We start from the raw sequence: 15620 nt of genomic DNA, 5'->3' as shown, positions 1-15620 counted from the left end.
TGCGTGTGTGTATACGTGTGTGCACATGAGCTGAGAATATGCGAGAAAGAAGATGACAACAAGGAGAATGCAAACAAAAATCTAACATCTTAATGCCGTCAAACCTGGTGGGTTGTTAACAGCTGTTCGCGTGAGGCCACCTTTTTAAATCCGCCTTGGGCTAGGCCTAGGCAAATTTATACAAGGTCAATTCATTAGCCATGGTTGAATTAAGAAGGTTGGCTCACTTGCTGATGGAATTGTAAAACTCCAGAGTTGTATCCACAATCCCACTAGAACGTCAAATGCTTGGTTTGGATTTTAAACTTTTCACATTTTGTTCCTTTTTTATTAATTTACGCGTTTATAATCATAAGTCGGTTGATCTTGTGGTTGCTACACCTGCTAATGCAAAGAAAAACTAGAATGTCAATTAGGAAGTGTCCAGAAATTTTACTGTCTAGTGGGAATTTGCCATGACAAATTTAAAAGGTAGTAGCAGTTGGTCAACAACAAAAAACGAGCGCACTATCTGTCAAAATCAGTATTTAGTGCAACTATGATTTTGAGTATGTTACTAGTTCGCGCCATTTTTCTTTGCTTGAGTTGCTATGATTTTCAACTTTCCGATTGCATATTCGTAATCTACTAATCAATACCTTTCATTTAATAACCATATTACCTACATCCCCCCAAGGGGGTTTTTTGTCCCTAGGGGCGTCCACGGGCCTGAACCCTAAAAAAAATTATTTTTTTTTGCGAACTACCCCGAAAAAGTAATCGGCGAAAAATTTCGCAAAAAATTAATATAGTGCCAGCCTTAAAATGTGAAAAAAGGAACAAAATGTGAAAAAAATATAAAATCCTAACAAAGCATTTTTCGTTCTAGTGAGATTTGATTCTATTGGAATATTGGAAAATTCCATTAGAATCAACTATGATACTGCCCTTAAAAGAGTAAGCGGCATTGATTTTCAGAGTTGCAATTTTCAAATATTTTAGGAAGTGTTATTAAACCTTTCTCAAGTTAAAGTTTCTAGGTTACCATACTGTTAATTTCGAAGAGATGAAAGTCTGAAATTCGAAGCAGATCCCGACGCTTGGTTTATTCATTTATATGATGGTGTCATTCAGATACATAAAAAGATTTTGTAATATGTTTTCTAAGGTTTATTATTGGTTTCTATATTCTATTATCATTATGGTGCTGCCACACTTCGTGAATGAGTAATGAACACTGTCAAGTTGAACGAAGAATTACTGTTCAGTCGCTGTTTTTCGATTTCCTTTCTTTCTCATAACGCAATCAACGTGATTCGGTCTTTTTCCGCTTTGAACTTTGAAGATGGCGGTCGGTAAAAATAAGGGTCTTTCTAAAGGAGGCAAAAAAGGTGGCAAAAAGAAGGTCGTCGATCCTTTTTCACGCAAAGATTGGTACGATGTCAAAGCTCCTAACATGTTTGTTGTTCGCCAAATTGGCAAAACCTTGGTCAATCGTACACAAGGCCAAAGAATCGCTTCTGACTACTTGAAGGGCCGTGTCTTTGAAGTCGCTTTGGGCGATCTGCAAAAGGACAACGATTCGGAACGTTCTTTCCGCAAATTCCGTCTCATCGCTGAAGATGTTCAAGATCGTAACATTTTATGCAACTTCCACGGTATGGATTTGACCACCGATAAATATAGGTGAGCAAGTGAAAACAAGAAACGTGGTGTTCGTGTACTGATTTAAACTAACAATGTTGTAAGTGAATGAAAGTGACGCTCCCATGGAAAAAAATCGATGTAATTTAAATGGCCAAGAACTGTAAACATTAGCACAAGCTAAAAAAAAACATTTCGCCAAATGCCCAAGATTACAAAATTCTATGCATATTTGCATGAAAGATGTGTGCATGTGTGTGTTTGTTAGGACAGTCATATCGATTTGTTTATGTGTTGTATGTATTTGTATACTTAAAAGACCACATCGAGTGTGACTTCGTTTTCTGATGCATGTTACTTTTGTCAACTATTTCCAGATCCATGGTCAAGAAATGGCAAACCCTCATCGAAGGCATTGTTGAGGCTAAAACCACCGATGGTTACTTGCTCCGCGTCTTCTGCATTGGTTTCACAGCCAAGGATCAACAATCACAACGCAAGACCTGCTATGCCCAACACTCGCAGGTTCGCAAGATTCGCGTTAAAATGCACGAAATCATCACCGATGAAGTCACCAAGTCTGACTTGAAGCAATTGGTTGGCAAATTAGCTTTGGACTCCATTGCCAAGGATATTGAGAAGAAGTGCCAACGCATCTATCCTTTGCATGATGTGTACATCCGCAAAGTAAAGGTATTGAAGAAGCCCCGTTTCGATTTGTCCAAATTGTTGGAATTGCACGGTGATGGTGGCAGCAAGAGTACCGAAGCCGTTGTCTCTGCTGAAGGTGCTGTTATTGACAGACCCGAGGGTTATGAACCCCCTGTACAAGAGTCTGTTTAAGCATTTTTAATCTATATATATGAAAAATACCTGGAAGACACATTCGTTTTTTTAATGATGTAGAAAATGTTTTCTAAATTGAAAGAAAAAGAAGAGCAAAACTTTTTGTAAAGTTTTGAGTGAAAGAAAAAACGATGCATTTTTTTGGTTACTTTACTACACACATTGTTGCTTAGTTCACACGTTTGACTGTCGGCCAGAGATAGGTTGGAAAGATAAAATAGGGGTGGAATGTTTGTGAGCGTACCGTATATTTTCTAGGCAGGGGAAGTTTGTTTCTTTCTTTTCTCTCATAGGTATTCAGTTGAGCTCATCACTTTGTGGAAAACTGACGTGCCGACGTTGGAGGTAAGTAAGCAAGCAAAGAATAAAAATATGTACATACTAGAATATTTCTTTTTCATAGGCATGATGTTTAATTATTTTTCGTCGCTGATATATTTTATGAGTGACAAATTTCTACTGATTTTTCATCACATTTCATCTTTAGTAAATATTTTGTTCCAAACTAAATCACTTAGGAATTTCTTTTATTTTCTTTTGTAGGTATTGGCTCTGGTATGAACGCCTTTTAAAGGGATTTCCAGAAAACAAACGAAGTGCAAATGATTTCTTTTATAGGTAAGTTTTATTTTGTTGATATTGTTTTCGCATTTCAATTTAAATAGTATTAGTATTGTAAAAATACATGATATACAGGAACGAGCTGTTCCCTGGGAGTACTTCATACCTTAATCTAGCTCACATAGAATGTCGTTCGGACGCTCAATTTTAAACTCAACCCCTACCTGTCTGTCCATGCTAATGTATTTATTGTTCGCAATATTCTAACCTACAAAAGTTTTAAATTTTGTTTGGCGTAGAAAAAAATCTAATTGAAGTGGGAAGAAATCGGCTCAGATTTAGATATAGCTCGCATACCTATATGTAAATGCATTGCTTGATTTTCAATTATAAGGTTTTGCATTTATTAGGACAATAATATCCAGGACGGTAAGGTCACGAACGGTCTTGAAGTGTAAGAAGCAGATTAACGTATACTCTGAAGATGGCACTATCCGCTTTGTTAAAGGGGGAATGACTGTGAAGGCCAGATGACTGTCGTCAATAAACTTGGTTGTCCAGAAGCGTTTTGGGTCGACCGAGTTATGGGCGTGGGCAACGAACGCGCATGTAAAATTGGAACAGCGAAAAGTAGATGCGGATCGTGTGAAGTCAAGGCTATTACCGAAAGGAAGTAAGAAGAAGGTCAGTACAGCTCACTTATGCAAAATAGGTGCGGCAAGTGATAAGATGTGGGAAAGATGAGACGTTGAAGCATTTCCTATGCCATTGCCTGACTTTCGAGGCTAACAGACTCCGGCACTTGGGTAGGGACACAATACCAGACCTGAACCGATTTGGGGCATGGCATAAAAGAATCGAGGATTTTGTTAGTAGCACAGAATTCCTGAATTAGATTTTTTTCGAGGTTACTTTTTAGGTTTTGTTGTTGTGTTATATATTTCATGTGCTTGAATTTGTTGAGTATCCATATCCAGGAACTCTACGACTAAGATGGGGTGCGTCCAGAGGTATGTGGTTCTAAATAGGGTGAGTGTGGCTGGCTGACAGTTGCGCAGGCAACGTATGTTCCTGGTCGTATTGTTCATTGATATCGAGGCGATGGTAGACTTGGCTAAATTTTAATGTAGTCCTAAGTATAATATTGCTTGGGTATTTTTTTGTTTATTGTTTGTGAATTTTTGTTTTCTATTGAGTGAATTTTAAGCCTTACTGAATTCACATAAAAAATCGACCGTGCTAGCTTCCTGCCTTTCGCCATAGATTTCATTTAAATATAAAACATCGAAATTTCGATGCATATTAACATAATGTTAACATGATGTATATTTTTTATTATTTGCTACTCTTGAAGTAACCTGATGATAATACCGATCTGACTATATGTTTAATAACTCAAAATAAACGTAATACAGTGCCAAAAAAAACTTATTAAATTTTTTTTTTTTTTTTAGATGGCTGATATGAAAAAACCCCAAGTGAACAATCGGTCATTAAATGGTAAGAATTTTAACATACCCTCTAGGTATTTAAATTTATTTTATTGGTGCATATATGTTGCTTAATATAATGTTCATGGGCAATTTGCAATGAATACTACACCTAATTGAATTATTGTAAACGTATATCTCATATTTATTTATTAATTTATATAGCCTAAAACTATGATGTTGATTTTTTATATTATTTGCTACTCTTGAAGTAACTTGATGAAAATACCAAACTGATTTCATTAAAATAAAGTCGCGGTCTTATAAAAGTTGTTTAGCTATTAAAACAGTTTTCTGTTTCTATTTCAGTTGCGGAATATTGATGATTTTTATATTAAATAACTAAAAGGTAAGATCTAAATTAAAAACGATAAGAATTTCAAGCTGGTACACTATGATGTCTATTTTTATTTTATTTGTTACTCTTGAAAAGACTTGATGATAATACCAATCTGAAATAAAAATTCTTCTATGCTTAATTTTTTAAACTTTCAAATATTTTCAATATTTTTTTTATAATTTTAGAATTGATCGTTGCAGTTGTAAAACGGAATTTATTGAGGTAATTTTTTTGCAATATTGTACTTGACCTAAATTTATGGAGTATGGAAAGTATATTAGCTTTTTTTTATTTAAGTTGTTTGTGGCTATTTAGACGCCAAACGAAGAATCCTATTTATGACTTTCGAACATGTTAATGGTAGTCCTTAAGAAGAATTGTTTATCACGTAGTTAAAAAATCTAAATTAAATTAAAAATAAAATACCTTCTGGTGAAAAACTTTTATTTTTGTTAGGAAATCTTTAGCTTTAGAATTTTTCTTACAGCGATCTCTATACTCCATAACAATTGTCTTAACATTTTTTTTAATGTGATGTTATATTTGGAATCTTGAAAAAGATAATGTGAGCTAATTCAAACTAGATAGTAGAACTGATAATAAAACATTTTATAAAAATATGTATTTAGCACAGAATTTTACAGGATTACTAACGGTTTGTTATATATTTCAGATATATCTGCAATGTGTTGGTAACCATGAGGATTCAGCAGGAAAAGGCGATGCATAAATTTGAGGTAATTATATAAAGTATTGACCATTATTTTCCCGTCTTTGCTTGTTTGCTAAAATATTTATGATGAAAACAGTAACCCAGCTCGCTTTGAGTCACCATGAAGATAATTTGTTCTTAAACCAACGCAAATTAAAATTGCTGACAAATATTTTTTTTTTTATTTTCCTATTTAAAATAACATAATAAAACAAAATACCATAATGAAATTTTTGTTTATTTTTTAGGTTCGGTGGATGTACACACATGTATGATGTATAACATTGCTACAAAGGTAATTTACTAAAACTAGAACTTGGTAAAATAACATTGACAACATGGAGTGCTGGACAAAACTTAAGAATAAACTCTTAATAGTGTAATAATATCAAATATTATTAGAAATAGGAAACCATCGTTTTTAAAGCGTATCAGAGAGAGAGAGAGAGAGAGAGAGAGATATAAATGTAAATGCATTTAGCCCAGGAACATTCCATTAAAGAAAAGGGGCAAGATTAGCTCAATGATAAGAGGCCTCGTTTTTATAGCCGAGTCCGAACGGAGTGCCGCAGTGTGCTACCTCTTTGGGGAAAAGTTTAAACATGGGACAGTACCTCACAAATTTTGCCAGCATTGGTAGGGGATACCCGCATTGGAACCCAGGCGTTCATAGTCATATGCGGACATGCTAATCTCTGCGCTGCGGCGGTAATATATAAACACTTTGCAACCAAATTATGGCTTATACAGATATTTCATCCTTTTTATCTAGGCTGAAAAAAATTTTGCTTTCTTAATCGGCTTCCTTTTTTAAGGTTATCAGTAGAAAATAACCGAGTGCAGTCTATTTCCACTAATCCGAATAAACTTCGGTAGGCCTTAACCGCCTTACATCATGAATTTGAAGTATAAGGGTAGGCGTTGTTGCTAAACTTCAAGTTTATTTAATGTGTGTTATTGCAGTTATAATAATTAAACGTTCACACTTCTTTCGCGCGAAAGCGAAATCAGGAGCAGAACGGAATATAAAGTATTATTTTGTTTTAAAATGCGATATTTGAGTGCAAATGTTTTGTCCAGTACTGCAGGTACATACATACTTATTTTTAAACATGATGAAAACTTTAACCCAGCTCGCTTTGAGTAACCATGAAGAAAAATTTCCCATTTCCAACGCATTATAATATTGCTGATTAAAAAAGATGTACTTTTAACGTATATAATTAATTATTCATAAATTTTTAAATGACAAACCTAACCGATGCCTTCGATGCTCTTCCATTTTTAGATGCATTACATGCGAACCATTTGGATATGAGGCATAATAAGCATTATCCTAAAAAAGGTAAATACAAAAACTGTGTCAATAAATTTTTTTAAGACATTAAAAAACATAAGTTTGCTATAAAGAGAAATGATTGAAACCAACAAATATTTGTAGCTTATTGGCAACAGTTTAAAGTAGTTACGGGCAAATGCATACACACTTTTATACATTTTTGTGGCAACAGTTTAAGGCAGTGATGGACAAAGGACATTTTTGTGTACGCGATGGGCTTGGAAATATTATGTTCATTAGCACATGGGCCTAACATTGGTTTAAAGCCACAGTTAAACCTCAGATCTTAAAAGAGCCGAAAACGTTTAAAATCTTAACATATCGCTCGCTCTTTATATACCCACCACAACCACCAGCATACTAATTTAGTCTAGCATGCTAATTTAGTCTAGGTATGCCAATCTAGTCTAGGTATACCAATCTAGTCTAGGTAAACTAATCAATCCTATGGCAGCCGGTTGTACGTAACGGATTGGCCGGAAGGGCTGCCACCTCAGTGCACAACACACTGAGGCGGCAGCAAAAACAACAAAAGGTAAACTAATCTAATTGTTGTAGCCACATTTCCATGTGGAGGTGGCGATCCTCGTCAAGCTCCTGCAGATGAGCAAGCTCGTTCCGTTCCAAGGGACCGATCGCCGCGGGATCAGTATGGCCATTGGTTATTTAACGGCGCCAATAATCCGCATTGTCTAGTTTAGGCATACTTATCTAGTTATTCCGTTAATAACACCTCGAAATATTGCTCTGTGATCCCATAAAGTATATACAGTTGCGTTGAAAAATAGAAAAAGTGCGCCCAGCTAAAAAACAAATTTAGATTCTTGCATAAAAATAGCTTGTTTTATTCGGATGTTTGTACTTTAGATTAATTATTAATCAAATCCCTAAAGTTTATAACAATAAATTATGTAATTGATGCTATACAAAATAAAATTTGAAAGGAAATGGCTCAAAAATGAAAATTAATTAATAAAAACTTTAATTATTTCTGTTTTGATGACTTCTGCAAATCTACGATGCATGGAGTTCCAAATATATCTCTACAGGGAGCTTTTGGTATCTCTTCAAACAGATTTTGTTTCAGGCATCATAATTGAGTTCCATAGCTATTCCTCAATCGTGTCTCAATATGTCTACCCATATATGTTCTATGAGATTGAGGTCAGGAGACTGAGCAGGTACGACTTAGCCTGAACCGCATTGTCCTTCAACCACTCCTTTGCCAATTACTAAGATAATTCCGGTGTCGGCACAGGATAACTATTAACACCACACAGGCGGCTGGAACTTTCAGCTCCGGTCTGTGTGGTGGTCATATGTTGTTATCATGAGAAGCTCAGCTGAGAGCTACCGGGTGTGTCCACAGGTTGCCGGTAGTGGGATGCTTCGTATACGGAGTAGCTGCAACTGCAGTGGTGGCCAATCAGCGGTGCCGAGTGGGGAATCTCAGTGAGAGTGCCTATGATGCTCGATATAATTAGGCGAGTTTTTTTTGGCGCCTTTAAATAACCAATGGCCATGACGTTCCCGCAGCGATCGGTCCTAAGGTCTGGAACGGGCTTACTCTTCTTTAGGAGTTTGACGAGGATCGCTACCTCCACATGCAATGTGGCTACGACAACAACAACATGATTTTTGAACGATTTGCTAATAAGTTACTTTCCAACAATGATTTGGGAATATTGGACCAACTAGATCAGATTTAGCCATTTTTGTATCTTTTTGAAGACGCAGTGGGATTTGCTTTGCTATATCACAAAACAACAATCATAAATAGTTGATGTTTGACATTTGAGCCCGAGTGTGTCGTAGTTTTTTTGGTTAGTTTTCGTAGTTTGGAGCAATTCTCGCCTTTCATGGAACAGTGCTTTCTTCGTCCTACTATTACAGACATTATTGTAAAAAATTAATTACAATTGAAACAGCTTTAATGCGACTTTTCTATACACAGTTTAAAGTTTTTCTGTTTAAAATTTAATACTGTTTAATTTTTTTTATTACAAATTTTATTGCTTAGTCCACCCCAGAATCCTTTCTACGCTTATGGTGGTAGGTTCTCAAAATTCTTTTTCACGTTTTTACTTCTCATTCTTATAGCAAGCTTAATTGTTTCGTCTTTCAACAGATGTTGTTAGGTAGTAAAAAAAGGTGAATTGTAAATATAAGATTGTCTTTGATTAAGAAAAAAAGAAGGAATTTTAAAAAGGTGTGCATTAAATACTCTATACATACTTTTTTTCTTCCAGGCTCCTAATTGAATTTTTCTTTTATGAAAATAGCTTTGTGGTGCAATTCAAAGTAAGTTAAAAAAAAAAAAACTGTTAGTTGTAATAAAGTTTAAAATATTTTTACTTACATCAATTACATATTAATTCATACCAATGTTGAAAAATGATGAAAACATTAACCCAGCTCGCTTTGACAAGCCATGAAGAGAAATTTCCCATTACCAACGCAAAATAATTAGCTGAATTTTCAAATATAAAAATGAATCAAAAACTTATTGAAATTTATGAAAATGGGGCTTAAACTAATTATATGTTTCTACTTACAGGTTGGAAGCTTTCTATTCATTTCAAAAAACAAAGAAATACAGGGTAAGCAAATATTGTTATTGAATACATTTATTGATTTTTATTCAAATTAGAATGATGAAAACATTAACCCAGCTCGCTTTGAAAAGCCATGAAGAGAAATTTCCCATAACCAACGCAAAAATAATGTTGCTGACATTTAAAACCAAAAACTCTCTTCATTTTCTTAATCTCGTCTTCATTGTTTAAACAATAAACTAATGTCTTATATTTTTCTTTCCATTTACTATTAGCATTGTTTTTGAATTGGAACAGGTGGACGGAGAGAAGGTGTTATAAAATTTACAAGGTTAGTACAAAATTACAAGTCTTTACTACTTTTTATTCGAGAAACTATTAATTCTCAATCAAATGATGAAAACACTAACCCAGCTCGCTTTGATAAACCGTGAAGAGAATTTTCCCATTACCAACGCAAATTTGTTTGCTGATTTTCTTTTTAGTCTCATAAGTAATGTTTGCCCATGAACAATATTAATTTATATATTTTTTTAGGACTCGTCGATGGATTTGTTTACTACACATAATTAAAAGGTAATTATCAAAATTTTTACACAATATAAAGAGCGTAGTTTGCCTCAGTTCCCCAGTGGAATGTTCATGGGCAAATTTGCAATACAAGAGCGTATTACTTCTTAGTGGTTTTTATTTTGTACGCTCGAATAAAAGGAAAGAGCAAATTTGAATAGAATAGTCGCAACAGATGCATAAACATTATCACAAGTTTGCCCATGAACCTTCCATTAAGGAATAGGGGCAAACATTAGCATTTATTCACATTTAAAGGGTGATTTTTTTGAGGTTAGGATTTTCATGCATTAGTATTTGACAGATCACGTGGGATTTCAGACATGGTGTCACAGAGAAAGATGCTCAGTATGCTTTGACATTTCATCATGAATAGACTTACTAACGAGCAACGCTTGCAAATCATTGAATTTTATTACCAAAATCAGTGTTCGGTTCGAAATGTGTTCATTCACCGTAACGTTGCGTCCAACAGCATCTTTGAAAAAATACGGTCCAATGATTCCACCAGCGTACAAACCACACCAAACAGTGCATTTTTCGGGATGCATGGGCAGTTCTTGAACGGCTTCTGGTTGCTCTTCACTCCAAATGCGGCAATTTTGCTTATTTACGTAGCCATTCAACCAGAAATGAGCTTCATCGCTGAACAAAATTTGTCAAAATTTGAACACATTTCGAACCGAACACTGATTTTGGTAATAAAATTCAATGATTTGCAAGCGTTGCTCGTTAGTAAGTCTATTCATGATGAAATGTCAAAGCATACTGAGAATCTTTCTCTTTGACACCATGTCTGAAATCCCACGTGATCTGTCAAATACTAATGCATGAAAATCCTAACCTCAAAAAAATCACCCTTTATTTCGCTTGTCGAAGGCGTACCGAAATTTCGACACTAACAAACAGTATTGTGATTGTCGAAGAAGAACAATCTATTACATTTTTGATATTACGTACTCGTAAGTCGATTTCGACTGTCAAACAGTGATACCAAAAATTTACAAGCAAAAAGCGTTACAAGTATTGTAAATAGGGCAAATGAAGAAAGTGAAAGTAGAATTAGAATTGTTTTTGAAATAAGCCAGACATCTCGAAGTTCACAACTGGGGCACGATTTGAGGGTTTCACCATCTAATGTTTTCGCTTGATCGTCCAGTTGTTGATTTGGTTGACCTGTCTAAACAAGTATTTCAAATTCCGGGTAGAACCTCAACAAACATTTTTTCAGCAGTGGTTCTCCCTTCATTTAGTAATGGTTTTCCTCTCGTTAGTGATGTAATTAACATGTTAAGACTTTTTCTACGAAAAGGTGTCATTAAGAAGTACGGCGTTTGAACTCGGTAAAGAGTTGCCCTGATTATTGGGCTAAAATTTTAATCGGACTGCACTCATTCCTTAATGGAATGTTTTTGGGAACATTTATGTTAAATGAAATAGCCCAGTAGAAGGCTCAACGTGACAAAAAGGGACAGCAAAAATCATTTACCACAAAAGGCTAAAAAGCACTAAGTAGTATAGCAAAAAGCGTCCACATAGTGCCTTTTTTTGTTTGGCACCAGATGGTACCTTCCAAGGCTTTTGCTGACCCTGCTTGCTGACAAATTTAGCGAAAACTGTCGATCTGAATTTTCATTACCCCTGGTTGTAACAAGAGCATTGTCCCTACTTCTTATCATGCACTGGGGTAGAAAATTAACATGAGATAGTACCACAAATAAATGGTGGTCAAATTTTGTAAACAGATCGCAGTTTCAGATTCAAATTTCAGTGAACTTTACTACAAAAGGCTAAAAAGCACTAAGTAAAGGGTGATTTTTTTGAGGTTAGGATTTTCATGCATTAGTATTTGACAGATCACGTGGGATTTCAGACATGGTGTCAAAGAGAAAGATGCTCAGTATGCTTTGACATTTCATCATGAATAGACTTACTAACGAGCAACGCTTGCAAATCATTGAATTTTATTACCAAAATCAGTGTTCGGTTCGAAATGTGTTCAAATTTTGACAAATTTTGTTCAGCGATGAGGCTCATTTCTGGTTGAATGGCTACGTAAATAAGCAAAATTGCCGCATTTGGAGTGAAGAGCAACCAGAAGCCGTTCAAGAACTGCCCATGCATCCCGAAAAATGCACTGTTTGGTGTGGTTTGTACGCTGGTGGAATCATTGGACCGTATTTTTTCAAAGATGCTGTTGGACGCAACGTTACGGTGAATGAAGACATTTCGAACCGAACACTGATTTTGGTAATAAAATTCAATGATTTGCAAGCGTTGCTCGTTAGTAAGTCTATTCATGATGAAATGTCAAAGCATACTGAGCATCTTTCTCTTTGACACCATGTCTGAAATCCCACGTGATCTGTCAAATACTAATGCATGAAAATCCTAACCTCAAAAGATTAGTATAGCAAAAAGCGTCCACATAGGTCCTTTTTTTGTTTGGCACCAGATGGTACCTTCCAAGGCTTTTGCTGACCCTGCTTGCTGACAAATTTAGCGAAAACTGTCGATCTGAATTTTCATTACGCCTGGTTGTAACAAGAGCATTGTCCCTACTTCTAATCATGCACTGGGGTAGAAAATTAACATGAGATAGTACCACAAATAAATTGTGGTCAAATTTTGTAAACAGATCGCAGTTTCAGATTCAAATTTCAGTGAACTTGGGTAAAAAATAGATATGTTATAAGCTCAAGGAGTTCATTCGGAAGATCGGTGTTTATGGCAACTATATATCCAATTTGGACCATATTTACTAGTGATGTAGAAGTTTCTAATATAAGTCATGATTCTAAATTTCAACAATTTTGGATGTTAAAAGTTTCTTGTATGACTGTATGAGACTGTTATGAGACTACATCAATGTACATTCTTACATATAGAGTCCAACTTCGAAATAATCTTAAAGATGTTTCAGCTAGATAGCTTCATATTTAAAATTGAAAAGTGATAACAACCGACAGACATACGGACATCGCTAAATCGTCGTTGATTTTTAAGACGATAAGAATATTTTCACTATATATGGCCGACGGTGTATACTGCGGCTGCCCTAGTAAAAGAAGTTGAAAATTCGAAACAAAATTGAACTCAAATTGTATCTAATAAGATATAATTTGATCCAAATATATCAGATATATAATTGGATCTGATGATATAAATTTTTTACTCGGTTGTTTACGAAGTAAATGTAGTGGAGTAAATGTTCTTACTCGTCTGCAAAGTTTTACTGGAAAATAAGACGAACACACCTACTGCCCATTTATAAACATAAGTTTTTTGTGTTGATTGATCGGTCATTCTTTTTTAATTTTTGCTTTTAATGGTTCTACTGCTAAGGATTCGAAGGCAATAACTTCACAGAATACCACGAAATTCGCCTTCGGCTACGACTGCTGTTGATTTTCACCTTCGAAAGCCGGAATAAGGTGAATAATTGATAGCATCAAACATCGATTAAAATAAAATTTGAATATTCATGCTTGACGTATCATTTATCCTTAACGATTAGATCGATGTATCAATCTTTCTAAGCCTCGTATTAAATGAAACTAGAAGCGATCTATATAATCATTAATATTCTTATTCCACTCCAACCTTGTATAGTTTCTTTTTAAAACCATTTTTGATTATTTTTGTTTAGATTACATATCTTTATTGAATATGTATATGTTTGTAACATTTTTGTGGTTTTTCTAACAATCTTTCTATTTTTGCCTAAAAATTTTATGTATATAAGCAATAATTACGTATAACTAACTACATGTCTTCTGCGCCAATGTAGTAAATAACGAACTTATGTTAGTTTTAAGCTATGCGATTGTAGCATACTGTATGATTAATTTATTTTGGATTTCCCATCATTTGACTGTTAAATGACATCAAATCCATACTTATATTTAAGAAATTTTGTTAGTATTAGATTTTTACAGATAAAACAAAAACCATTACTAATAGAATTTTTTCCTTTTTTTTTTTTTGCAGATGCAGCTCATTCTGACAAAGATGTACAAAATAGGTTAGTATAACTGTCAGTTGATTTTTTAGACAATTAAGTTCATTTCGTTAAATTTGTTCAAAAGTAATTGTGCAAAGGAAAGGTATAAAATTTAGCTTTTTTCACTAACAATATTTTAAAATGATGATCTTACTTCGGATTCCCCATCATTTGACTGTTAAATGACATCAAATCCATACTGATATTTAAGAAACTTTGTTAGTATTAGATTTTTACAGATAAAACAAAAACATTACTAATAAAATTTTTTTATTTTTGTTTTTTTTTTTGCAGATGCATCTCATAACGACAAAGATGTACAAAATATGTTAGTATAACTGTCAGTTGATTTTTTAGACAATTAAGTTCATTTCGTTAAATTTGTTCAAAAGCAATTGTTCAGGGGAAAGGTGAAAAATCTTTAGTATTTTCACTAACAAAATTTTAAAATGATGATCTTACTTCGGATTCCCCATCATTTGATTGTTAAATGACACAAATTCCATACTGATTTAGACATAAGTATAGGACATATTGAAGATAATTAGTAGATGTATAAAATATAATTTAATATTGTTTTTTTATTTTCCTTGCAGCATCACCCATGATATATAGAAGGCGAAACCCCGTTCATGACTGATTCGCCAAAGACTACCCCATCTTAAATGAATTAACTTTATTTCGAAAAATATTCTCATTGTTCGCAACATAAAGGTTTGTACATATTTCATAATCTATAATGCTCGAGATAAATTTTTTATATCACATATTTATTTAGATATATATATTTATTAACGTATTTGACTTCAATACGTAACGGTTGTATAACTAATGATGATTTTATTTCGGATTCCCCATCATTTGACTGTTAAATGACACTAAATCCATTCTGATATAATCGCTTCAAGACACATTTATTGTACAACTAACTCTGTGTAGTGTACATTAAGTAATCATTATTTTTTTTCTATTCCATTTTAGATCTCATTTTGGACTTATGATTTAATGGATTTTGAAAATCAAAAATAACTTAGACATCAGTCAGTACTTATAGATACTCAAACTTTTTAAGTGTTATTTTTCAACATTTTTGTGTTGTATACAATCGAATTAAAAATTTAAAAAAACATCTTAATTTTGTTTTTTTTATTGATTGTTACAAACGAAACTAATGTACATTTTATTTATACTATTTTAAATGCTATTTACTACTAATAAAAATTGTCATTATGTTAATAAAGTTTTATTAACAAGATGTATGTATTCATGTAAAATCAAAAAGCACTAAATCTTTTTTGCTTGACAAAAATTTCCATTCTCAATGTGGCATTGAACCAAGTGAAATTTGAAAAGTTTTGCTTATCCTTATCAACTTTTTCTATATGCACCAGTGGTTACTATTCTCACTGGCTAACTGCTAATATCTCATTTAAATTTTGCGTGTCTGCTGTATGTTCTTTTGATGGTTACATCCTCCTCTGTCATAGATTTTTTCTAGGAGATATGTATCTATACAATACTTACATGTTCGTTTATTTCCAGACAGCTGTAGATAGCAAATAAGCCTGGGTGTTCTCTATA

General features: G+C 33.9%; 1 protein-coding gene and 1 long non-coding RNA gene across 3 annotated transcripts; both read left to right on the top strand.

Annotated features, from left to right (window-relative positions):
- The first annotated feature begins 1266 nt into the window (after positions 1–1266).
- Positions 1267–2502, top strand: LOC106089145 (small ribosomal subunit protein eS1). The gene is made up of 2 exons (XM_013254928.2): positions 1267–1665; positions 2001–2502. Exons 1-2 carry the CDS (start codon positions 1325–1327, stop codon positions 2464–2466), a joined length of 807 nt encoding a protein of 268 aa, XP_013110382.1. The 5' UTR covers positions 1267–1324; the 3' UTR covers positions 2467–2502.
- A 9938-nt stretch (positions 2503–12440) lies between these two features.
- On the top strand, positions 12441–15217 carry LOC131994882 (uncharacterized). 2 transcript variants are annotated; one of them, XR_009396925.1, is made up of 5 exons: positions 12441–13470; positions 14027–14060; positions 14334–14367; positions 14636–14753; positions 15021–15217. It is a non-coding gene; the product is annotated as an uncharacterized LOC131994882 (long non-coding RNA). The 2 variants fall into 2 exon arrangements; XR_009396918.1 differs by lacking the exon at positions 14027–14060 and having other exon boundaries at positions 12447–13470; positions 15021–15213.
- Positions 15218–15620: the final 403 nt, after the last annotated feature.

This window comes from Stomoxys calcitrans, chromosome 1, assembly GCF_963082655.1.
Source record: "Stomoxys calcitrans chromosome 1, idStoCalc2.1, whole genome shotgun sequence".
Classification (NCBI taxonomy): Eukaryota; Metazoa; Arthropoda; class Insecta; order Diptera; family Muscidae; genus Stomoxys; species Stomoxys calcitrans.
The sequence above is the reverse complement of the archived record's forward strand: the minus strand, read 5'-3'. Positions and strand labels throughout refer to the sequence as shown.